Raw genomic sequence first — 23,474 nt, 5'->3', positions numbered from 1 at the left:
TTCCACAGAAATGAGACGCAACTCCCAGGGGGTCAAAGGAGGAAACCCAAAGTTCATTAGCAGTTTTCTTGAAAATATTGGTTTAGTAGCAGCGGTGCTCACCCCCACACATGGCAAGGAGGTCTTTGCAAGACTTCACTTTGCTTTGTAAGGCCCTGAGGAATTCCTTCTGTGGGTCAGAATCAACCATGTGATGAAAGCAGCCACAAAGTTTTGGCCATGGTAAGCACTCGTCTCCATCTTCGTATGCCAGCCCACACATGCTCCCCCCTGGAACCCACAGATGAACCCCTTCTTTCCAGGACAATACTGAGCATCTCAGAGCTGGCCATCCCCCCCTTGCTCCATTCACACCACAGATGATGCCAAATGGTAAGAAACAGGTTTCTAGGTTGATGGTGTTGCCTGTTAGAGCAGGGGAAAAAACCTACAGAGAACTTTGCATGGTCTAACACTGGCCCTGCCTTGAAACCCATTAGGCAGCTGGCTGCTTCTGCATGTTTACAGTGCTTTTAAAACTTCTTTTTAATTGAAAACTATTTCTCCAGTTTAAAAAGAAAAACACACACAAAAAAAACAAACAAACAAAAAACCCAACCCCAAGAAACAACACAAAAACAACCAGAGAAACTGCCGTTCATCATCTGCAACGGCTGCCACCTTAGATTTGAAGCTGGTTTAGAAACTTTAGCACACTTAGCTGCATGACCTCCTCACCCCAAAACAACACCAGAGAATGAGCTTTTGTACCTGTGCTTTTTATACTAAATCATTCCCCAACTACTTTTTTTTGTCCTACCCTGGTAGGTTTTTGAAATATCAATAGACTGCCCTGCATATAGCTTAAGCTAATAGTGCTACTGGCGACAATGACCGTGCAATTTTTCCTCTCTCCCTCTTAAAAGCAGCCTTCATGACAACGAAGCTGGGCACCAGTGCTTTCACAAAAAAAAGAAAGGTATTTTATTATTCTTAGCAATATTCACCTTGGAGGAATATGAGGGAAAGCATACACTTTTTACAGACAATATATAAACATGTTGTACATAATTAACAATAACTTAGTTCACTAATCCAAAAATAAGCAAAATAAAATAAAAATTAAAATAAAACCAGAAAATACTGAAGAAAAAAAAATTTTTTTTTTCTTTATGCTGATACAAGTACAAAATAATTTAAATCTTGACTGCTGTTGTCTATGCTGCAGTGACTGACAATATATTGCACTTTGTCAACTGTTATCAATTAATCCCTGTCTTCCACCCACATCCCTTCCCCACTCCCCTGCCCAAATCCTACAGAAACTTGAGTTGGGTACAAATAAATGTACAACTGTACCATTGTGAAAGGTTAAAAAAAACAAAATGAAAAAGGACCCAATTTTCTTTTTCTTATCTCTGTAGATTAAAAACTCTTATGATTTCTCCCAACCAATTTAAGCCTTCTGTTCATTTCCACTTCTTTACAAAGTGCACCTATATGCCTTATGCAGACCAGGAAACAAAAAAAAAAAGGAGGAAACCAGGATTTTCATGGCTGCTTCAGTTCTTAATTCATCTTCAAAAGATTTGAATTATGTGTTTAGAAGAAGAAAAAAAAAAAAAAGAGAATTAAACTTACATCCATTTTGATTTGTTTAGTTGGTTTGGGGTTTTGTCTCTTTAAAGCAGGACTTTTGCAGTAAAGATAAACTGTCTTGATCCAACAAAAAAAAAAAATAAAGGGGGGGGGGGAAAGGATAAAAAAGAAAAGAAAGAAATAAAACCCCCAACAACAAAAAAAAAGTTAAAAATAAAATCAAATCAAATAAAACAAAAAGCTTGTCACAGAGTTAAGCTTACGTGGTTTACATTATCAAACCCCTCTGCTCGTGGGGGGCATTTTCATCAGAAGTATAGCTAAATATGTACACTGTATGTTATACTGGAGCTTGTGTTCACGAGAGGCATCGGATCATAACAATCAATAGAATACACTTCACATTGGCAATAGCTTGGTTTTCAGTCATTTACGTACAATGTGGTTTAATAATGGGAGATTTGGATTTCTTTTCTTTTTTTTTTTTTTCCCTTTTTCTTCTTTTTCTGTTTTTTTTGGTTTCTTTTTTTTTTTTTTCCATATAAAATCCGCTAGGGAAAACGGACGTTCCCCGTAGGACGAGGCTTTCCCTTGTCTCATCAGCTGTCGCTGCGGCTGGGATTTGACAGATGTGTGAAGCTCAAACTGATTGTCTCTCTCTCTCTCTCTCTCTCTCTCTCTCTCTCTCTCTCTCTCTCTCTTTTCCCCTCTCCAGTGATTTCACCCTCATTTCTGCCCTTCCTCCCTGTGAAGCCCACCGGGGCCTGGATGCCTGAGACAGCACACGCGCTGGCAGGCCGCGTGCGGACGTGGTGGCCGCCCTGCCGTGGTGGCCACACCGCCGTAAGTTTGCCCAAGCAGCTAATCTGCATCTTTAAGCGACAGCTGCCAACACAACACAACAAAAATGCTTCAACCTCTAAAGCCTGTGAATTGGATGCTTTTATGCCCTGCGATGGTTTTTTACTGTGCTAGAAAGTGAGCTGCGCGACACAGCTTGGTAAAAGTTTGTATCTCACCCCTCGCTAGTACAGGATTGGCTTCCTGAGTTTTATTTTCCCAACAGTTTGTCTCATTTTTGTGATCTGTTTTGAGGAACAGGGAGAGGGGCTGGTTTTTTGGTTTTTTAAAAAAAGAACTCTTTCATGCTGGGGGAAATGATGAAAAAGTTGTGTCAAAATCATCACCATCTTGGGCACATTAAAATCCCCTATTATGGCTACACGTTTGCCTTAGCCCCAACTGTTTTCCCCTTCTTAGTAGATATTTTGATAGAGAAGGTTAGATGGAGCTAATGCTAGGGGGCTGCCAAATATGTTTCCCCACTCTCTCCCTTGTTTTGAAGGCAAGTTTTCTTACAGGGTAGCCATTGCAAGTAACAGCATAAAAACATGCAGTCAGAGGGGTTGAGGCTTTTTGTGAAAAATAAGAACAAAATAAATATGAATTTGTGTCTGATTTCATTTTAAAAATTACATTTTTATAAAGATGTTCTTTTTTTTTTTCTTCTTTCTTTCTTTTTTCCCTTCCCCTCCCCACCCCCATCCCAAACAAAGTTCATGATAGAAATCCAGCATGTCTGGCTTCAAGGGAGCCGATTCCATCCCGGGAGGCTGCTTATATCTCTTTACAATATTCACAGTAATAACAAAGAGAGAAAGGAAAGCCAGTTCCGAGCCTTTTCCTTCAGCTTCTGCCACCTTTTGCTTCCTGCTGGACCATTAAGTATCAAACAGGTGAGTTCATTTTTCTTATACCTGAGGGGGCAAAGTGCATTACAGGCACCACTACACATTTCTGCAGAAGACCCGTCATTTGCAAGGTTGCAGTCCAGCATTAAGAGTTAAACCACATGGGAGCAAAGATCCCTACATTCTCCTTTTGGCAGAATATTTTACTTGGCATCACCTTAGGCAAACCCCATGCTCTCAATCTCTGAGTGGGCCTCTTGGTCATCATGCTTTATCCCATGGCTGTAACCATGCTGGATGGATGTGGATGTCCAAATGAGATGCTGGAAGATGGGTGGATGGGGGTAGGTGTTGGTAGGATGTGTCCAGAGTGGCTGAAAGGTGGCAAATGCCCCATGGGCGCCATGTGACTAGCGAGGGCAGCAGCGCTGAAGGGAGACGATTTCTCCTGCATGCACTTGGACAGTTCCTCAAAACACTCAGAGCCTTTCTTGCTTTTCTTTGATTTGTTGGACATTTTCCTATTCCTGGTCTGAATTCCTTCCTTTTTCATGGTCAGAGGCCTGTTCACCTGCAAGAAATGAGAAAATCAGGCTCATGCAGACAAAATGACCTTATTGTGCAAAAATGAAAATATTTGGACAGCCCCCATGTGTTTTTCCTGGATGGAGACCTTTTGCTGGCCAAAAAAGAAAAAAAAAAAGTGGCATTTCTCTCTTCAGAAATTGTTTATATTGATTTGTTTTATTAAACCACACACACAAAAACCCCTAGACATGAAAAACAAATTGAACCGAATTTGGCAGCCGATGACTCTCTTTCCCGTAGGCTTAACCCTCGGTCCTCATTCATTTCCTAATAGAAGAGATCAAACTAGAAGGCACATGTTGACCCACATTCAGTCCTAAGACATGAGCAATCTTGCACCAGTAACCTCTGTCACTTATAGTTTATAAGGTTCCAACATGCCAAGCGATTCCTGCTCAGGATTCATTTCTCTTCAAATATGGATAATCAAACAAAGCCTCAGAGGTTATTATTTTTTTCTTTAAATATTTAAAACCAGGATTAATTTTTGCACAGAGCCCATTCCAAACATCCTCCATGTTTCTGGAGGGAGCACACTTACTTTAAAAACACGCTCAGTTACGACCAAAGTGTGGTAGCTCTGTTTGGCCCGGTTTGCTCAAGCGTTAGAAGCCAAGCTAATACATTGTAATGTCATTGAACTTAGCATCACTATGCTGACAAAGAATGGCTGTCACTTCCCAGGGGAACCTTGGAAACAAGGGAAGGAATAAAACAACAACCCAAACCCTGAAACCAATAAAAGCCTAGTGTACACCACGCAGTTAAGACATCAATCCCAACTAGGCAAGCAGCGACACATGAGCTGAGTAAATACTCACATTGTGCAGTTTATAGTAGAGTCCGCAGGCATTACAAACTGGGTCCCCGTTTGCATTACGTCGCCATAAGGTCGTGGTGGTTGTCTGACAGTTGGCACAACAAGTCCCTGCTCTCCTCGCCGCTGACTAACCGAAACAAAAAGAGCCATTTAAAATGCATCAGCAGGAGGAGGGAGATCCTAAGAAAGGTCAAGTTGGACTCGGTATATAGGCTGAGAAGAACTAGCTACTGAGATTTCACAGAGTATTATGGCCCACCCAAAGCTCCGGTCAGATTTACATTTTATAGCCTTTTTTGATTAAATTCATGTATTCTCCTTCACAGGGAGCACCCTGAGCGCAGGGGAAGTAGGGAGAGAAACAATGTATCTCCAACTCCACGAATGAGCATTTTAGAAGGGGAAACATCACCTGATTGGGTCAGGTTTTCCTTTCTGCAGGATTCTAGAATGCATAATGGAAATGCTTTTGTGTTTTTCTTCTTTTCTTTTTTATTTTTTTTTCCTCATTACCGACTTAGTTTGTGCCAAATGTTGGGACTGGGTTTGAAAGAGGGAATGATCTTAAAGAATGTGATTTTTTTTTTTTACCCCTACTCGGCCCTCTAAAGATAGGCACAAAAGAAAACTTAACTTAACTGGGTGCAGTATTTATCAGAGCCATCACTGAAAATTCAGTTTCCATTTACAAGTGAAAGGGAGAAAACAAAACTGGCTCCAACTTTCTTTAAATACTTAGCAAACCAAATTTCATGCCTTGCAGCAATGATTCTGCTGACCAGTCCGCTGCCTCTGTCCCTACCCAACTCTTTGGCTGACAAGTCCCCAAATAATTAGCTTAAAAAAGAACAACAGAAAAACAAAAAAGAAACAAGTCACACAACCTAAAAGTCCACCCACCCACTCCTAAAACCATTGTTCTGCTGAAACCAAGTTGGGGGGGGGGAGAAACGCTCAAACATTCCCCCACCCCCCAAAACAAGAACAGGAAAAGTAGAAGGCAAGCAGACAGCAATTTCAGGATGGGCTCTCGTCTAGCACACCCCACAATAATACTCCTTTGTGCAAGCATGGTATCGTATAATGAGTTATGGATGGACTAATTGCAGCCCATACTTGGGAAAATCATTTTGTATTAGAAGAAAGCTTCAGGTCTGCCTCTGAATGCGATCAAAATGCAGTCTGTTTTATGCAACTGGATTAATGATGAGGACTAAGTATTTTCTCCTCTTAAATTAGCAGAGTTTACTTTCTAATGCGTATCAGTTGTGATGATTTCCCCAGGGCCTGGATATTTTTGCAATTAGCTGCAGAGAGCCATAGGGTGAAGCAGCAGTGAATCTCAGGTCAACGTGCAGGGCATCTCTGTGAGCAGGGCAGGGTCTGGAGCCATCAGTTTCACATTCAGAACTTTATGCACCCCGATGCCTGCCGGCAGAGCTGGGCAGCTGGTGCTGCACAATGTGAAGTTTGACCCAGCTCCCAAGAGAGCACCAGGTTCTGTTCTCACTTGCTCCTGATGTATACTATGGCCCTCTGTAACTTTCCAAAAGCCAATGGATAGCTCAGCAGCTTGAGGCAAGAATCAGGCCCTTGGTAACTCATATTTCAGGCCAATGGCAGAAAGAGAGGGTACCCCCTACTACAATGCAACCCAAACACAATTAATGCCAGGCGTCCTAACAGTGATGTTATTAATATGATCACTTTGCTATTGCATGTCAGATGAACAAATTCCCAAAGATGGCTACCTCTTCTAGCCCACAAACAAGCAAATCAAAGTGGAAAAGGGGACAATAAACAAAGCTGCAAACTGATTAAAACAAAACACTAAAACAACTGCACTAAAAAACCACTCCCTAACATCCCCCAAGCCCCTTGCAGGATAGCTACACACAACAGTTTCCCAACACACTGGAAGGTGGAGACCCATGTTTGCATATTTGAGATGGCTTACTGGTATTCAGCTATGCTGCTTAACTCTATGGCCTGTCCCATTCAGACCAGAAAGCACTTGAGCCTGAGAGACGATAATGTTGCACTGTTGCCTTAACATTTTTCTATATGTCAGTCACTTTGGAAGGCAAGTCATTAAGAAGCTCGCATAGCTCAAATTCTGACTCGTGACAGAAATTTTCTGTCTCTCATCCCAGTGTTAGAACAGTAATGCCAATTTTCTGCTCTCTCCAAACCTCGTTGAAATGTGCCCGCCAATAGCTAGAGAGACTTAGGCATCATAAATCACAAAGCTCACCCCCCCCCAAAAAAAAAAAAAAGAAATAATATATTTATTATTCTTAGCATTTTACGCATTATTTGTGGAGTGGAGTGTATTAGAAATTTCAAAACAGCAAGCATGACTGGCAAGGCTTGCCTATAGAAACTCTCTAAAGCTTTTAAGAGTCAGGAAACAGATACACAAAGTTTCCTTATCTTTAACGTACAGATATCCGGATAGGAAACTACTACCAGGAGCTTAGAAAGGACATTTTTTTTTTTTGTTGGGTTTTTTTTTTTTTTAAATCACTCAAATGAAAATACAAAGTATAGGTGACTCCATGGAAAAATAATAAGATTAAAAAAAAAAAAAAGCCCACAGTAGGGGATTGTCCGGGGAGGGAACCAATATTAATATGAGCGAAAATTACTTCATGGCTTTTATACAAATAATTATTAAGTAGGGAGCAGTAGCTTTGACTCATCTGATTTGTTTTCCTTTTTGGAGCTGGAACTTTGCTTTTTTTTTTTTTCTCTTAGTACATGGTGGAAGACATTCAAACTCCTAACCCTTTCGCTCCCAGAATGTGCACAGAACATCCCAAGAGGCCAAGTGAATGAGGACTTAAATTAAAAGCTGTCATCTGAGGATAAACGGGGAGACGGATATACGATATCCCGCACGCATTGCGAGCGGCGGGGAGGTTCGGGACGGAGGCGAGCTTGGCGGGCTCAGCGGCGGCCGCACTGCCTTGTGCTGGGGATGCCGGGGCCAGGGGGAGAGGAGGGAATTCTGCCCCGAGGCATGGCAGTGACCTCGACGTGACTGACCCCCCGTGTACAGTACAGCTCGGCTCCACACAGGGGAGCAGAGATGAGACACATTTGACTTGTGCCTGCGTGTGGTCCCCCTTTGCCTAAGTTATCCCCAAACCCAAGAGAAATAGAGACACCTACCAGCCTTCGCTTGGGTTTAATGAGAGGTCGGTTTTGACCATTCATTTTGTGGTAGAGCCCGCAGGCGTTACACAGGTAATGCCCAGTGCCGTCTCTTCTCCAGAGAGGGGTAGCAGTTGCTCCACAGTTCACACACTCTCTGCCTTCTAAATGGAAACACGAAGAAACCGGATTTCTTTCTTTAAAAACAAATTCACAAAAGCTTTTTGCATTGTCCTTTAGGCATTTTCCAGAAGTCAAAACAAGTGTGTTAATTCAAGCACAATCAGACAGCAGTGACATCTACAGCACATGCAGCAGTGTTTTGAGAATGCCCAGACTCTGGTGAGTATTTTATGTCATGATCAGAAATAGGCAGCTCTCTGCAAGGTGAGAAAGAGTGACACTCTTATTGTGTCAGATGGAAGTTATCGGTTCAGTAAGGAGAACTCCCTTAATCTGCGCTGAGCACCCTCTCCCCTCCCATATGTACTGCACTCCAAGGGTTAGATCCTGCGTTCTCCTGCCACAAGTAACACATGTACACGTGTCCACACACACACCTGCAAACACACAATCTGTTAAGCCAAAAGAAGAGGTTTTCTAGAATTCCATCTAAGAGAAAATACCTCCCTTTCTGTGCTTTCCTTTTTTGTTGCACATTCTAGAAGAGGAGAAAGCAAAGCCGAACAGAGAGAGAGTGGGTACAGAATGCCAAAGACTCGGTTACGATTTTTGTCCTAAAGGCAGAAAAATGTTGTTAAAGCTGCTCTCTGAGAAAGTTCCATTTCACTCTGGAAATTACTGTTAAAAGCAGGCTTTTCTATTCTGTGATTTTTTCAACAGCATAGTTTGGATTTGGTGGGGAGCAATTTATCTTATTGCTGCTTCATTATTAGTTTTAGTAGCACGATATGGGAAACACGGCATTGTAGAGTGGCCCTATTAAAACCCAGCATGCAACTCCTAGATATGTGTTTCTGCCTCAGAAAGCTCTCTGCTAAAAGTTCATTTGCCTCTGATGGTTTGAGGGCAGGTCTGCTTAATATAGAAATCTCTCTTAATATAGTTTATGCAAATCCTACAGTATTTAACTGGAGAGGAAATTCTTTTTGCTCATAACTGAAGCAGGCCATGTTGAGTTCAGCAGGGCTTGTGCCTCCTTTAATCTAGGGAGTGGGTGGCTTTTAAACAACACAGCCTAGAGTGAAAAATGAGGGGAGCACCGTAGTGGTGCATTTGTAGCTTTTGTCCCTCCTAGGGCAGGAAGCTGCAGGAGTCGTGGTGTCGTGAGTCTTAGCTTTCGTACAAAAACACTGAGTGGTCACGAACTTTCCCCAGTTCCTTAAAAAAAAAAGAAAAGCAAAAGCAGCTCCTTGCTTCTCTCAACTAAGAAGATTGTAGGACAAAAATAAATTTTAAAAAAAAATCAAGATCCCTTTATTTTCAGACACCCGGATCTTTAATCTGTTTCCAAACTAGAAAGGCTCAGGCTGCCAATCGCTTTTACTTTCTACTCCATGCAGTACTGAAAAATACATATACATAGCAGCAGCCACATTTAAATAATGGCAGAAAGAGATTGTATTTTTCCCCCTCAGAGGAACCATTTGAAAGAGCTGATGAGCTTGTAAAATAGCTGATATTTTTGTGGCAAAACTCACAAGAGATCACTCTTCTAAATGACTGCCTGCCTTAAAAATAAATGCATGTAGTATGTTCAGAAACATATGTGCAGTGGTGGATAAGGATACACACACAAGCACCTAGGTAGTCCTTTATTTTTAAAGGGCTATTTAAATTCAGTGCCAATATGCTGTAGCTCATCTCCTTTCATTGCTGAGGATGTTAAAACAGGAAGGTTAGTAGAATTACACAAACTGCTTTAATTCATCCATCTAGTTGCTCATCGAGTGTAATTCCAGAGTGGGATCAAAATTTTGCCCATCGCCTAATTTGCTGATTGAGGACTGCACTTCTGGGAAGCAATGCAGGAGAGTTTGTGAACAAGGGAAAGCTCTGCAGTCACTCGTTTGGAAGCAGAGAAACGTCTAGTTCACGGAGGGGAAAAAAAAAGGGAAAAAAACCCAACGGAGTATTTTCCAGTTAAAGTCAGGCTGCAGTTAAATAAGACTGGACACCTTAGTCTTTCGCACTGGTATGTAAACTATATTTGAACTTTTGCTCCTGTAGAGGTGAAGCAAGTAAGGCCCTCTGCGACGTGAAACGGGCCGGCCGGGTGAGTTTCACTTTCATCCTGCGCCGGGGCCTTGGTTTGTTATTAATGAAGAGACGTTGAAAGTTATAGAGGCAAAAAACCCGATCACTAGAATCCTCACGTGTGATTCATGCGGGCTTGACAGACAGGGGAGTAGGACCGTGCCTGAGACCCTCAGCTAGCCGAGGCCAGCTTTTCTCCGAAAGAAACATTTTTTTTTCCTCTCTTACAAATCCCTTTGTACATCCCGATCGGCCAGCTCACACCGCACCACTCCTCCTGCCCCTCGGCCCCCTCCGAGTGCCCCAAGGTCAGTGCCTGGTGGCTCCGCAGCCACTGTGGATATGCTGGCACCCACAGAAGCCTGGCACAAGCTCCATCTCCTAGTTTAAAACCCCAGAAAAGCAAGACCAAGCAGCCACCTGCCCCTCTGTCCCCAAGGGAGCTGACACAAGCACTCAGCCTCGCAGCACCTCACAACCTCACCCCTAAAACCGCCAGTGAAGACCTCCATGAAGGCACTCCCCAGCCCTCACCCCTCGGCTTTTCCATCCGGGAAGCGACGGGGCTCCAGTACAGGCTGCAGTACTTACCCGAACAGGACCTGGCCTTGCTCCGTGGCTTGGGGGTGAAGCTGGACGCGGGGCCCCCCAGGAAGCTGCCGGGGTGAAAGAGGCTGCTGCTGTAGTCGTGGGCGGCTGGAACGTAGGAAGGGTAGGTGGGGATGGGGTGGTGTGTGGAAGGCTGGGCCCCCATGCTGGTGAGGCTGCTTCTGAGCGGGCTGGCACTCTCCATCTTCATCCCCTCCGAAAGTGACACTTGGTACTTGATGCTGTCTTTGTCCTCCTGCCGGGCCCCGGTGGAGGACGAAGGGGAGGCAGCGCTGGTGGAGTTGGGGTCCGGAGACACTTCCTTGGGAGGGGTCGGGGGGAAGCCGAAGAGGTGGGATCCGGAATGCGAGGCGGGGGTTAGCGAAGACACAGAGGCGGTGCTGGACGTGCTGCTGCCAGGGTACACGGAGATGGCGCCCGGCGCCCCGGCCGCCGAAGGATGCAGAGGTGTCTTGGTGAAGGGGTTGACGGTCCAGGGGTTGTGGTGATGGGCAGACAGTGCCGCCTTGCTGCTGTCCAGCCAAGGGATCCCGGGACTGTGTATAAGATGAGGCCGGCACATTTGACTCCCGGTCAGGCGGGCTGTAGGAACACAAGAGCGTTTGAGATCAGCGTGGGGTGGCTCAGCCTGGCGAGGCTCTGGGAGGCCCCCCAGCTCCCGGCCCAAGCAGCTCCCCAGCCTGCGGGCAGCCGGAGGGGAGCCGAGCATGGCGTGGGGGAGATTTCACAAGAGCAGCCAGGCTGGCGCAACAGCCCCCTTCCCTGTCCACTCCAAGGGAGACAGCAGCCAGCCCAGCAAGAAAGGCACCTTTTTCTCCGGCCCCACCCCTGGGATAAGCAGCAAACCCCTTTCTGCTCTGTCTTCCAAGATGCTGCTGCGTGTTCTCTCCAGCTCCTAAAAACACCCCCAATTAAAATCCATTGCCGATTTTGACTGGTTTGTATTTTGCATCCGGGAAGCAGCCGTGTCTGAAAAGTTTTAGCCTGTGCTCACACTATTTCCCCTTCCTCTCACACTTCCCCCCTCCCTCCCGCCCTTTCTTTCCCTTCCCTTCAGCAGCCCTTGGTTATCTCTAGGGTTAAAATCCACCCGTGCCGCCCTTTCTATCCTGTTTTCTTACATCTCTTTTCCCCCTGGCTCCAACACACCGAAGCGGCCCCCAAGTGAACCCCTTCGTCTCCACCGCCGTCACAGAGGGGCCTAGGGAGCACATGCAGAGGCGGGTAGGGAAGGGGCCAGGGGTGCCAAGGAGGGCAGCGGGTGCCGATTTACCGTGTGCCTGGCTGTAGGAGACCCTGGCCCTGGCATGGGCGGAATTGGCATAGTAGGGGTTGCCCTGGGAGTCCAGGTGGTTGAAGAAGACGTCGACTTCGTCTGGAGGTAGGAGCTGCGCTGGTTCCATGTAGTTGTGAGCCAGTCCGGGATGGTGGCTCTCAGGGTGCTGCCCGTTGAGCACGGCGTGGTGGGCCATCCAGCGAGGCTGGTCCGTGGCCACCTCCATGGCCTCGGGCCTCCCCTCCCACCCACCCCCGGATCAGGAGCGAGCGATGCTCGGTGGATGGGGAGGTGGTGGTGCTGCTCGGGGGGTAGCTTTCGGCGTTGCTGGTGGCTTTTAGGAGATAGGATGACTTTTCTTAAAGGGAAAACTGCCGGGTGACTGGAGCGAGCCCTCGGAAAAGTAGGGGAGAACTCTCAAAGTCAGCGTGTCCCTCTGTCAACAGGCGGGTGGCCGAGGCAGATCCGGGAAAGCGCCGGGGTAGCACCTGCAGGGAGAGACAGGAGGGTTAGCGACTCGACTGCCCTGGGGTGAGCTTCCCGCCTGGCCGGCTCCTTTTCCCGGAGGTACATGGATGGGGAGGGGGAAACAGAGCCCCTCCCCCCTTCCAAAAATATCCTCTCCCCCGAAGTCCTTCAGTCCTCGCCTTGAGCACTCCCTGCTCGTTGCCCCACAAAATAAACAGAGATCCCGTTTCAAACTCTCTACCAAAAAGAAAGAAAAAAAAAAAAGAAGGTAAAAAAAGTTTTCTAAAAAAAGGAAAAAAAGATGCATTTTTTCCCCCTCCGCTTTCCCTACACACGTCAACAGGAGTTTTTCCAGCTGGCTTCAAAAGCGGGGTAAAAAAAAGGAAGAACGGCAGATCCGATGTAGCGTAGTACTAGTAAGAACTCCGACTGACACAAAAGGAAAAAGAGGGAAGAAACAGGGAGGGAGAGAGGGAGACGGTGAACAGGGGGTAGAAGGGTGTTTAGCGAAAGCAACGAGTGTCCCAGGCAGCGGCCCCCCCGCGCCCCACACTTACCCGGCACGGGAGGCTGGTGCCTCGGCAGGGTGGGTGGCGATGGACGCCTGCTCGGAGGATGCGAGTACCGCAAAAAGGGGAGGGGGGAGAGGGAGGGGGGAAGAAAAGAGAGAAGAAAAAAAAAAAAAAGGCAAGGAAAGAGATGGGGGGAAAGGCAGCGCGGGAGGAGAGGAGGCTGATAGAGGGTGTTACTCAGATGGCAAAGCCGCTGCTCTGGCCGGCTCGGTCCCATCCCCGCGCATCCTATATGAGCGCTGGCGCCAGCTGGCCGCGGCGCCGCAGACGGGCCGGGGCGCGCAGGGCCGGCGGCCGGGCCAGCCAATCCCGCCTCCCCACACCGCCCCCAACCGCACCCCCGGCCCCAAACCGAGCCGGCCCGGGGGGTGGGAGGGGGGGGAGCGCGGCGCAGACCCCCTCCTCCGCCCCCTTCCCCCGCCCGCAGCATCCTCACCCGCAGCGCCGTGGGGGCTTTCCCTGCCCGGGAGCTGCACGCCCCTGCGGGGCGGGGACGGCAAAATAAGGAGGGGGAGGGGGGGTTGTCCCACCGGGGTGTGCAGGGACGCGGGAATGAGGGGTGCCGGGGTGGGGGAGCAAGGACGGAGTGCGTGAAGGGCTAGGCAGTGGAGTCGGCTCCGTCGAGTGCTGCCCGCCCGCCGAGCCACGATTCCCAGAGCCGCCGCCGGGATGCCCGGGTTGTGTGGATGGAAACCGGCACCGGGGAGATAAATACCCTAAATTTCCCTCAGTCAGGCACAGCAGCGCAGCCGGGAGGAACCCCAGCGTGGTTGTTCCCATCACGTTAATTTGAAATAACTGTCTGAATCGGGGAAAAAGAAAAAAACAAACCACAGCAGAATAACAACAAATACATGTGAGGCTCCACGATGGCCCCGGGGAACTGCAAAGCGAGGAGGTCCCGGGCTGCGAGGCCGCTCTAGCAGGCTGCGGGGCATGGACGGACCTAGCCCGGCTTCTCGGCCTTGGGCCCTCGGGCCGGGCGCGGGGAGCGCGTCCAGTCTCCCCGATGGGGGTACAGCCCTGCGACCACAGACTTTTCCTTTTTTTTTTTTTTTTTAAATACATGCCAGAAAAAAAGCTCCCCAAGCCCCACAGTTCTAATATGTACAAGCACTTCGTGTGCTCTGGGCCGGCGAGGAGGCACAACCCGCATCGACAGGCGTGTTCTGTGAAGTTTGCGGCGCGGCTAGGCTGTAGTCAGGGGTGCTGGTCGGGCTCTGCTCCTCCCGAGGATGGAGAAAACCCGTCCGCTTTGGGGGCACAAAGCAATAATAATGGGAAAGTTACAAGCAACCCCCCAGAGCGCGGCCGGGCGCCGCTGCAGGTCCCGTTTACCAGGCTCATCTCTGCCTTTCCTCAGCCGTGTCTTTTGGGGAAAAAGGGAAGCTCTCCTCGAGATTCCTTAAACCTCCGAGCTGGATGCAGGGCTAGGAAGCCGCCCCCAGCCCGGGGAGCGAGGCCGCTGTGCGGGAAAGAACGGCCCCTCAGTCTGCCTGGCTCTGGCCGCGGCTCCAGCCCGACGACGCGGCTCGGGCAGGAGCAGCGGGAACCCGTCGATGCCATGGGGCTATTCCAGGTCCCTCTGTGAGTATGGAGCAGGGGGGAGCGAGGCGACCCTGGGGGAGCGAGGCGACCCTGGGGATGCTGCTGCCCCCCAGAGTCGCCCCACCCCCGGCGGGCAGCGCTGGGGGATGGGAGCAGGAGCCGGCCTCCCCCGGCCCGGCCGCCCCAGTCACTACGACGCCGGGGCTCTGACGTCACCCGTCACTGCCAAATTCGCCAGGAAATGAACTTTTTTTTTTTTTTAATAATAACAATAATAATAATAATGACGATAATAATAATAAAACTCCCTTTCCTCGCTGCGGAACCCGTCTGGCCGTAGCGACACGAGGATCCTTCTTTAACTATTCTCCCACCACCCATTGTCCTTCCCCAAATCTCCCTCGAGGGTACCCCAGTGCAGCCCCCTGAGGGAGACCCACAGTGCAGTCTGGAAGGGCGGGGACGCGGGGGATGGGGTCTCCAGAAGCTAGGGCAGGGGAAGCCAGCATTGCTCTCTCCCCGACTTTCGTCTGCCGGCCTCCTGCACCCAAAACCGGGGTTGCCCCGCTCATCCTCACCCCTGGCCCCCTGCCCTCGGGGCTGCGCGGCGCCGGCACCGCGGGGCCCCTGGCCCCACCCCCCTCTGCTGCCGCAGCGGGGGTCGCAAGAGGCGAGCCGCGCGGCAGCTCCTCTGTCGGCTGCCGGGCGCGGAAGAGGCGGTGGAGTCGGCTTCTCCCGGGACGGACTGGTTGGTTGGCCCGGGCAGGCCGGGGACAGGCGCTGGGCCGGGCTTGGCGAGAGAGGGGCTGGGGCTCGGCAGGCTAAATGCCCCCCGCGCTGCGGAGACGCTGCCCGCCGTGTAGCCTGCCCGGGTGCCTTAGGCCGGAGGTGCCAGGGAGGAAAAGGAAACCAAGCAAAAATAACAAATAAAAATAAAAATGAAAGTTGAAAGGGAGGGAGAGAACCCAGAGAGCTTTCTAAAAATCCGGCTTCTCCCTCCGAAACGATTTTCTTTCATATACCAAAACCATCCAAATATTCTCCCCCTCACCCCCCCCAGACCGGATCCTCATATATATTTAATTGAAAGACGGATGCGTATAAACATGGGCGTTTGCAGGTAGGTCCTCTCTGCCCCTCGCTTTGCCCACAGACTGGAGGCTGCCGGGGCACACAGTGCCCGGGCGTCTTTCCTGATGCAGCTGAGAGGCGGCCAGGCCGGGATCTCCCCGGCCCCACCAGCTCCCGGCGAAGTCCAGTAGTTCGCTACGTCCTTAATAATTAATATAGATGTTTTAATTATTGCCCGGCTACCATCAGCTTGTGGCTGCGGGCTTTGTGGGTTTTTTTGTTGTTTTTTTTTTTTCCCTTTAGTTGTTTTTTTATTTTCTTCTTGTTTTTTGGTGTGGTTTTTTGTTGTTGGGTTGGTTTTGGGTTTTGTTGGGTTTTTTTTTGGGGGGGGGAGAGTGGGGGGGCCTGTTTGTTTTAGGCAGGTGATAAAATCGCAGTTAACGAGCTGATAATTCGTTCGTGTTTGTTTTAAAAGACAAATTGTAAAGATTAATCAGGGGGCTTGATTTATGGTGAGGCAGACCCCTGCTCTGCCCGGCCAGGACTCCCTGAAGCCCTCGTCTCCGGTTACCCGGGGGCCGGCCGGCGAAGCAAAAACAAAAGGAGCTAGTGGGCAGCGGCTCCGGCTCCGACTCCGGTCGCCCTGCCTCGGGTCGGGCCCCCGCCTGGCGCCCGCACTCTCCCAGTACAGGGGGTTCGGCCGCCCCCTCCCCGAGGTGCTGGCATTGCGGCCGGCGCCTCTCAGCGCACCCACCTCGAGGTTTGTACTCATCCCCAAACACCCATTAACCCCCTTTGTAAGCTAAATGACCCCTCCAGCAAACATAAACGATTTGTGCTGAGGGAGAGGTTTAATTCCCGCGCCTAAGATGTGAGGTTTCCTAGGCTGACTAGGAAACCTTCTGGTTTCCTGGCTCGCAGGACTTTATTTCCCCGCTTGTCTTGTCCTCACGTTTGCGTTTGGCGAACCGGCTGCCGGCTCCGGTCTGGGCCGCTGAATGCCCCGGCGGCGCGGCTGGGGTTTGTAATTCAATTAATTCACCCACCGGGAGCGGCGGCAACCCGCGCTGGCTGCTGGAAGCCAGCAGCTTAGCTCCGCTCCGTAGCCCGCTTCACACGGCTGGTTAAGCAGCTCTCCCCTCAATTTTCTGCCAAGCCTCCGGGGAGAGGGGCCGGCGGGGTCAGGACGCGGCCCGCTCGCCCGCCCCCCCTCTTTCCAACCCCCTATTTACCTCCCTTTCTCCCTTTCCTCCTTCCTCCCCCCAACCTTTCGTCTTCCTTCCCCCACCCCACCCCCGCCAGACACAACGGCCTCCGGGTTTATTAACTTTATTCTGTTATTGCATTTGCAATTTTTTCCCTTCTTTTTTAATAGGGAAGCTTTCCCAAATCTGGGAACACAACTGGTTATTTTGATTTGATTGACAAGTGATGTCATATCGTTAAAGGAGGGGGGAGACGACAACGTTTTAGCAACAATTAGTAGCGCTATGTGATGGAGTTGACACCTATGCCCGAGAAAAGGCGAAGGCAGAAAACAAATCTCCCCGGCCGTACACTCCGACGATTTATTCACACACCCGGGATGGGGTTTGCTTCCTCTTTTGCTTTTTTTCCCCGATCCTAGGTGCCTAGCCCTCGGAAAAAAAAAGTGTACCTGCGCCAGAGGGGGTGGACTGGGTGGGGCGCGCAGCCCCCGGGGCACTTTCTTCCAGACATTGCCTTCCCGGGGTGTTCCCGGCGGCTTCCAGAAGGACCACGCTCCTTCCCGCCGCCCGGTGAACAGAGCCCCTGGGGTCGAGACCACCCGAGGCGGTCGTGCAGCACTCCCTCCGCCCCGCTTCGTCCCGAGGTGCAGCCCGTGGCGGCCACAGGGAGGGCAAAATAAACTCCGTGAAAAGAAAAAAGGAGGAGAGAAGCGCTCAGCCCAGCGCTGGGCCGCGGGTGCCGGTGGGGCGAAGTGTGAGCCCCGGGGCGGGCCGGGGAAGGGAGGGGGCTGGGAGGGCCGTACCACCCCGGCACCCCCCTCCTTCCCCCGACCCCGCCGGGGCCGCAGCAGGTACAGGACCCACCGGCCGCAGCGAGCAGCTCCCCCGCCTCAGGTTTATTTCCTAGGGTGTGATTTTTTTGGAGAGAGGAAGTTCTTGTTTTCTGCCATTCTTTTTCTGTGTTTTCCTCCCTCTGGCCTTGTCTCCTTTTTGCTTTGCTTCTCCCCCGGCCCCCCCGTCCTGCGTTACTAACTCGTATTAGTGGCAGCTAATAGGGTTATAAAATGGCACAGTTACCTCTTAACCACAAGACATTATTTAAGCTGCATTAAAGAAAAAAAAAAAAGAAAAGACGAGACGGCTCGGGGAATGAACCACGGAATACTTATATTTTTTTCTTATTTTTCGCTAAATACTGTAGGAACTTGTTCACTGTCTCCCATCCCGCAAACGATTTTTGCGGGGTACGCCGCCCACCGTGGAAGCCCACTATCTCAGTCTCCCTCACGGGTCCCTTCACCTGCGCCTTGTCCGCAATTTGCCTGCAGCCCCATGGCTTGTTCGGCTGCAAATAAAGGGGAGTAAAAGCCTCAAGTCGACCCCATCCCCCCCACAAAAACGCCTTTTGTGTAAGTTCCTAAAGAAAAACGCGCTGGGGGGAGTCGCGGGGAGTCGCACACACACAACTTCGTCCAGAGAAAGGTACAAAGATTTTTTTCAGGAGCTACCAGGACAGATTTCGTTCGCAGGTGATCACCCTAATTTTATATTGATTTTTTGGTTGGTTTTTTTTTTTTTTTTCCCTTGCAAGTTTATTTCGGGGGCGGCTGTTAGAGGAGAGAGAAAAGAGGGCGATCCTGCAGGTTTGATTTATTTCCCGCAGGCAAAACTTCGGCAGGGAGGGACCGAGCCGGCGCCGGGGAGTGGGGCTCGTCTCACGCTCTGCACTGGCAGCTCCCGTGGTGCCTGTCCCATGTGGCCCCTGAGAGCCGCGGGGCAAGAACCAAGCCGGGGTTCGGACTTCCGAGGGAAAAAAATACATAACTGCCTTTGATAAAGGTGTTCCGTGCTCTGGGGGGAAATAATTCCCACGACCGAAACCCGCAACCCACTTAGCTAAATCACTTTTCTCATTGAAAGCGCCTCAGAATCACGCAGGCTCCCTTCCTGGTTGCATCTACTTTATTTCCCCCCCCCGCCCCCCTTGACTTCCAGCCTCAACACTCCAAAGCAAAAGGAGGATAAATAGGGAAACTTCGCACATTAAAAAGCAAAACAACAAAAAAAACCCTACACGCAGACGCGAGTGAAAGAGCCTGCGGAGAGGAGCGGCGCGGTCCCCGATGTGGCTGGGCAATTTTAAATCATGCAAAGCCCCATAAGCTGCTGCACGGGACTGGGACGGAGAGGACTCCCCGGGAGGCAGGTGCAGGGAAGCGGGGCCGGGCCCCGCCGCCTTCCCGGGCCAGAACAAACCCTCACATCTCTTTTTCTTTCTGTTCTTTCTTTATTTCTTTCCTTTTTTTTTTTTTTTTTTTTTTTTTTTTTTTAACTGCTCAAATCTGCCAACAATGGGAGCGAGGAGATAGGATGTAGCTGCGGGGGGGTGTGTGGTGGTGGTGTAGGGGGGGCCCGCAGGCCTCTGCCCACCCTGTCTCCGGGAAGGCTGCACAACTTTCCAAGATGGAGATTTAAATAATTACCCCGGTCACAATGGCAAAGGGAAAAAAAAAGCACACGCACACAAAACAAAACCAAAACCAGAACAAACCTCAGACCCAATGGCCGCTTCCCCGCAGGGTGCCGGTGCGAGTTGCGCCTCGGGCTCGGACGAGCCGCAGGCAGAGCCGGCGGAGCATCCGCCATCCTCCAGGCCGGCGAGGTCTGCACCGGGCTCGGCTCGCCACGGCCGTGGCCGGGCGGGAGGAGCTGGCCCAGGGGTGCTGGCGGCTCTGCGGGCATTTTTTCGTTGTTTCATAAAAGCCTGCCAGGTTTGTCCCCAGAGAAAACCGTCCCGAGCTATGCGCTCCGGCAGCAGGACTCTCATCTCTGCGCTGCGACGGCGGAGCCGTGGTGCCGGTCCGCGCAGAGCCGCGCAGCCGTGTCCCCTTACCTTGCCTCTCGCCCGTCCTCGTTTTCCTTCAGTTTTCCCGCCGGTTCCTGGAAAGCGCTGTTTCTCCTCAACCGCGGGGCCACTATGCGGGCCAGGGAGGGGTCGCCGGCCGCGGGAGCCCCCCCGTCTGCCTGCTCCCGGAGCGGCGGCTTTGCCACGGGCTGTGGGTGCGCGCAGCCAGGCGGAAGGGTGCCCGAGGTGCGCGCTGCTGCAAACTGGCAGCAGTCTTCGTGTTGAACCCTTTTTTTCCCCTCTCCCTTCCCTCTTTCCCCCCTTTCCTTCCTCCCTCCTCCCTCCCTCTCTTTTCCTCTCTCCTTCTTTCCCTCCCCTTCTCTCTCTCACTCTCCTGCATTCAAGGATGGCACAGCGAGCCACTGTGTATTTATGTACATAATAAGGCAGCTCGTCCCCTCTACTTCATTTGCATCATTACAATATCTGTACAAGCACATCACATTGTCTGTTGCTTGCACCTTTTGTTACGGTTGCTGTCACAGTCTACGCGACTTGACTTTCATATTTTAAATGAATTGATATTACACCAACAACACGAACTCACATCCCCGGCGCTGGGAAGCCGGGCTCGGGCGTTCTGGGTGCCGCAGCTCCAGCCTCTCCCGGCCGCTCGCTTCTTCCACTGGATCCCGAGGAAGGTGGGGTGGGGGGACTCGCTTTGCAGGATCGCATAAATTATTCCGATTCCTATTAATTTTGTTTCCACTCCCTAGTAAAGGGAATGTTTGGGATTTTTCTCTCTTTTTTTCTGCATTTATCAGCTTGGTTTCGTGTAACCTCGTGTTTCTGCTCCCCCCTCTCCCTTCCCAATCTCAGTCTTTCGGGCTATGCACCTGCACGTTACAGAGGCACCGGAGAAGCTGGAAGAGGCGCAAGTAGATACAAGGCGACGAGTCGATGTTAGAGCTAGCAAAGAAGCGGTAAAAAACGTATCTCGCAGACCACTGGGAAATCCAGCCAGGACGAAGGGGTTCGGAACTTACTGTGAGCCCCAGCCCCGGCTCGGCAGCCCTCACCTGCTGAGTATTCTCCTCCCGGTGCGTGTGTGTGTGCGGGGCTAGGAGATCCCCTTGCCAGGCGCCCAGAGGTTACAAGGGGAGGGGGGTGGCGGGCACCGGGGCCGGTTGCGGGGGGCTGTGGTGGGCCGCCGGGTTCGCGACGAAGTGCAGAGGGGCGATTCCTCGGATAAACGGGGAGGGGGAGTGAGGGGTGGCGAGCGAGACTCCCACTCGCGACTGCAAGAAAGCCATATTAACGGAAAGACAAAGGCCGGACCGTCCGGCGGGGGCCCTGCGGGACCAGGGGAACGAAATACGGTTCGGGAAGGGAAGGAGAAAAGTTTCGCGGGAGAGGAATTATCATCATAATGGAGGTAAAAATGTGAGCAGGGGAAAGGGGAGGGGGAATCCTATTCTACTGGCATTTTCTGTCTGTCTTTGTGATATGGTTCGGGGGAAAAAGGGTCCTTGATATGCGGCAGATAATTCTTATCAGCCTCACGCAGCCCATTTCCAAAGTAACTGTTTTAATTACTCCTTCTGTATTACCCTTCATCCTTTGAGAAGAGATACATCGCCAGATTTATGCAGGGGGACAAAATACAAAAGAATGAGGTATTAAAATATATACATATATATATATACACACACAGACCCCTTTCCCCCCCTCCCCCGCCTTGTGCCCAGGAAGAGGGACACGCTGTCGCCAGCCGCGCCCTGGGATCGCCCCTACACAGAACGACTCTAAAACGAGGGACTGTCGCTCAGGCAGAAAAACTATGGAAAAAAGAGAGTTTGAAGACTGAAGATTTTTTTCCCAGGCTGGGACAGACGGATGTACCCAGCCGGGTGCTTGTAGGGGCTGAGCCCGGTGGAGGCGCAGGTCTGCCCATCGAGGCTCCCCGCGCTGCTGCCAGCCCGACGACCGGGCTGTCCCGAGGCCAGGGTCAACCCCACAAATGCCATCAGAGGCATTTGGGGTAGAAGCGGCACGAAGGTGTGTGATTTTTCCCTCACGCCCGGTGGGAGAGAACGACGTTTTCATCTGCTCTTTAGCTTTCATATTAAAGATGTCATTTGAAAACCTGTGAGGAAGGAGGGGAACAGTGCTTCACTCTCTTTCGCGACAACAACCATATTCTGCATATTGAAAAAATATGACAGTGTAGACAGCAGGGAAGGTTTAAAAAACAAAACGAAACAGAACAAAAACAAACCTCCAACAAAACACAACACCAAAATCCAGCAACTCAACGTTTTCAATATTGATTTAAAAAAATAAATAAATAAGTTAAAAAAAAAGGAGGAAAAAGGGAGAAAATTTAAAAAGAGAAGAAGCAGCACCAGCAGCAGGGAGAATATAGGCTCAGCAACTCTCCAGGTTCGCTTCCTTATTATTACTATCCAGGGGTAATTTTTCATCTCTGCTAGCTAATCTTTGTTCCTTGTGAAGATAATGAATAGCCCAATCCTTATCTCCTGGGCTCCTGGAGGCTGCTGGAGAATGGGGTTGAACAGGGTTGAAAATTGGTTCCAAAGTGCTGCTGAATAAATGGTGTTCCTTATCTCTCGCTTCCAGATTATCGGAACCCTTTCAAAACTCACACAACAAATACAGCCACCGCATCTAATGCATCATTTACCAGAGCAGATCTCCGCGTTTGATCGGCAGATAGGCAAAATCTATGTAGTCCTTGCTGTACTTAGCATGCATGGATGTGGGGCTGCTGTGCATGCGGGGTGCCCCCAGGATGGGTCTGGGACACCCCCGAGGCTTTTAGCGCACACATGTCTTTGCTGTGGACTCCATGGAAAGATGAAAGTGTCCCCTGCCTGCCACCAGCCCGGGGCGGCAGGGTGGGACAGCAAACCTCGCGAGGTGTTGCTACATGGTGCACTTGGAAATTTGTATTTCCTCCGCTGGTGGATTTTCAGGTTGAGGGAAAGAGGTTTGAGCATCACCCTGGGTATCCCAGGCTCCTGCTTGTATTACACTCAGTCCTGCACCCACAGCCACATTCACCACACCTACAAACAGAACCAGTTGCTGTTCCAGGGGTACTCAGCCCCTACTACCTCTGAAAGCCACTTTTAGGCTTAGCAGTGCCCTAGTCCTGCCCCAGCCCTTAGCAGTCTCAGGGCACAGGGGGACCCCAGCCCATTTCCTCCCAAATCCTGACGGCCCTGTCATGAAGCCCAGACAGTCCCTTGGGTCCTGGCTTCCAATCATCCCAGTCAGTGCTAGGTGATCCTCCCACATTCCAGCCGCCGGCAGAACAGGGCACATGAGGCAACCCAAATTGGTGGAGCAACTGGTGATCCTGGGAGAGAAAAATTGAACAAATAAACTCCAAAGAAAGGGAGTCTTTTCTTCCTCCTGGAGTTAGTGTGAACTCTGTCCTTTCCACTCAGAGAAGTATCAAGTTTTCCTCCTTTCTCACCTCCACCCCCCACCCTCGTTCTTCCTCTTTTCCTTTTGCTTGTTCTTTTACTTTTCTTTCCTTCTTATTCTCCCTTGGGGTTTGGTGTTTGGTTTGGTTTTATTTTTCTAAACAGTTGCATAACAGTAAATGCCTCACAACTCTGCTGTGTAAGCCTCTGGCTCTGGAGCAGGAGATCCTCCAGACCCAAGCTGGGTACAGCTGCCTCCTCAGTTCTCACCATCATATTCTTTACCCAGCAGTGCCTGAGCCTCTGCCCAGGTACCAAACAAGGTGTCATTTTATTTTCTGTTACCACAGCACACCCTGTGTCCAGAGTGATGCC

General features: G+C 50.5%; 1 protein-coding gene across 3 annotated transcripts; it reads right to left on the bottom strand.

The window, feature by feature from the left end:
- Positions 1–1,588: 1,588 nt before the first annotated feature.
- GATA2 (GATA binding protein 2) lies at positions 1,589–19,817 on the bottom strand. 3 transcript variants are annotated; one of them, XM_068163779.1, is made up of 6 exons: positions 19,696–19,817; positions 11,933–12,423; positions 10,642–11,241; positions 7,852–8,030; positions 4,679–4,804; positions 1,589–3,840 (listed from the first exon to the last, which is right to left on the bottom strand). In XM_068163779.1, the coding sequence occupies exons 2-6, from the start codon at positions 12,159–12,161 to the stop codon at positions 3,541–3,543; spliced, it is 1,434 nt and encodes a 477-aa protein (XP_068019880.1). In that variant the 5' UTR covers positions 12,162–12,423; positions 19,696–19,817; the 3' UTR covers positions 1,589–3,540. The 3 variants fall into 3 exon arrangements, with proteins under 3 accessions (XP_068019880.1, XP_068019879.1, XP_068019881.1); XM_068163778.1 differs by lacking the exon at positions 19,696–19,817 and adding an exon at positions 12,961–13,245; XM_068163780.1 differs by lacking the exon at positions 19,696–19,817 and adding an exon at positions 12,961–13,219 and having other exon boundaries at positions 7,852–7,997.
- Positions 19,818–23,474: the final 3,657 nt, after the last annotated feature.

This window comes from Melanerpes formicivorus, unplaced genomic scaffold, assembly GCF_026170545.1.
Source record: "Melanerpes formicivorus ecotype bairdi unplaced genomic scaffold, bMelFor1.0.p_v2 SCAF_74, whole genome shotgun sequence".
In the NCBI taxonomy this organism is placed as follows: Eukaryota; Metazoa; Chordata; class Aves; order Piciformes; family Picidae; genus Melanerpes; species Melanerpes formicivorus.
The sequence above is the reverse complement of the archived record's forward strand: the minus strand, read 5'-3'. Positions and strand labels throughout refer to the sequence as shown.

Bases quoted from the DNA above. Each gene is read 5' to 3' on its own strand.
- GATA2 (XM_068163779.1), bottom strand. From the start codon at position 12,161: ATGGAGGTGGCCACGGACCAGCCTCGCTGGATGGCCCACCACGCCGTG. The intron at 8,031-10,641 runs GTAAGTACTGCA...TTGTTTTTAAAG, and splicing joins CAAGGCCAGGTCCTGTTCGG to AAAGAAATCCGGTTTCTTCG. The intron at 4,805-7,851 runs GTAGGTGTCTCT...TGTTTCGGTTAG, and splicing joins TTAAACCCAAGCGAAGGCTG to TCAGCGGCGAGGAGAGCAGG.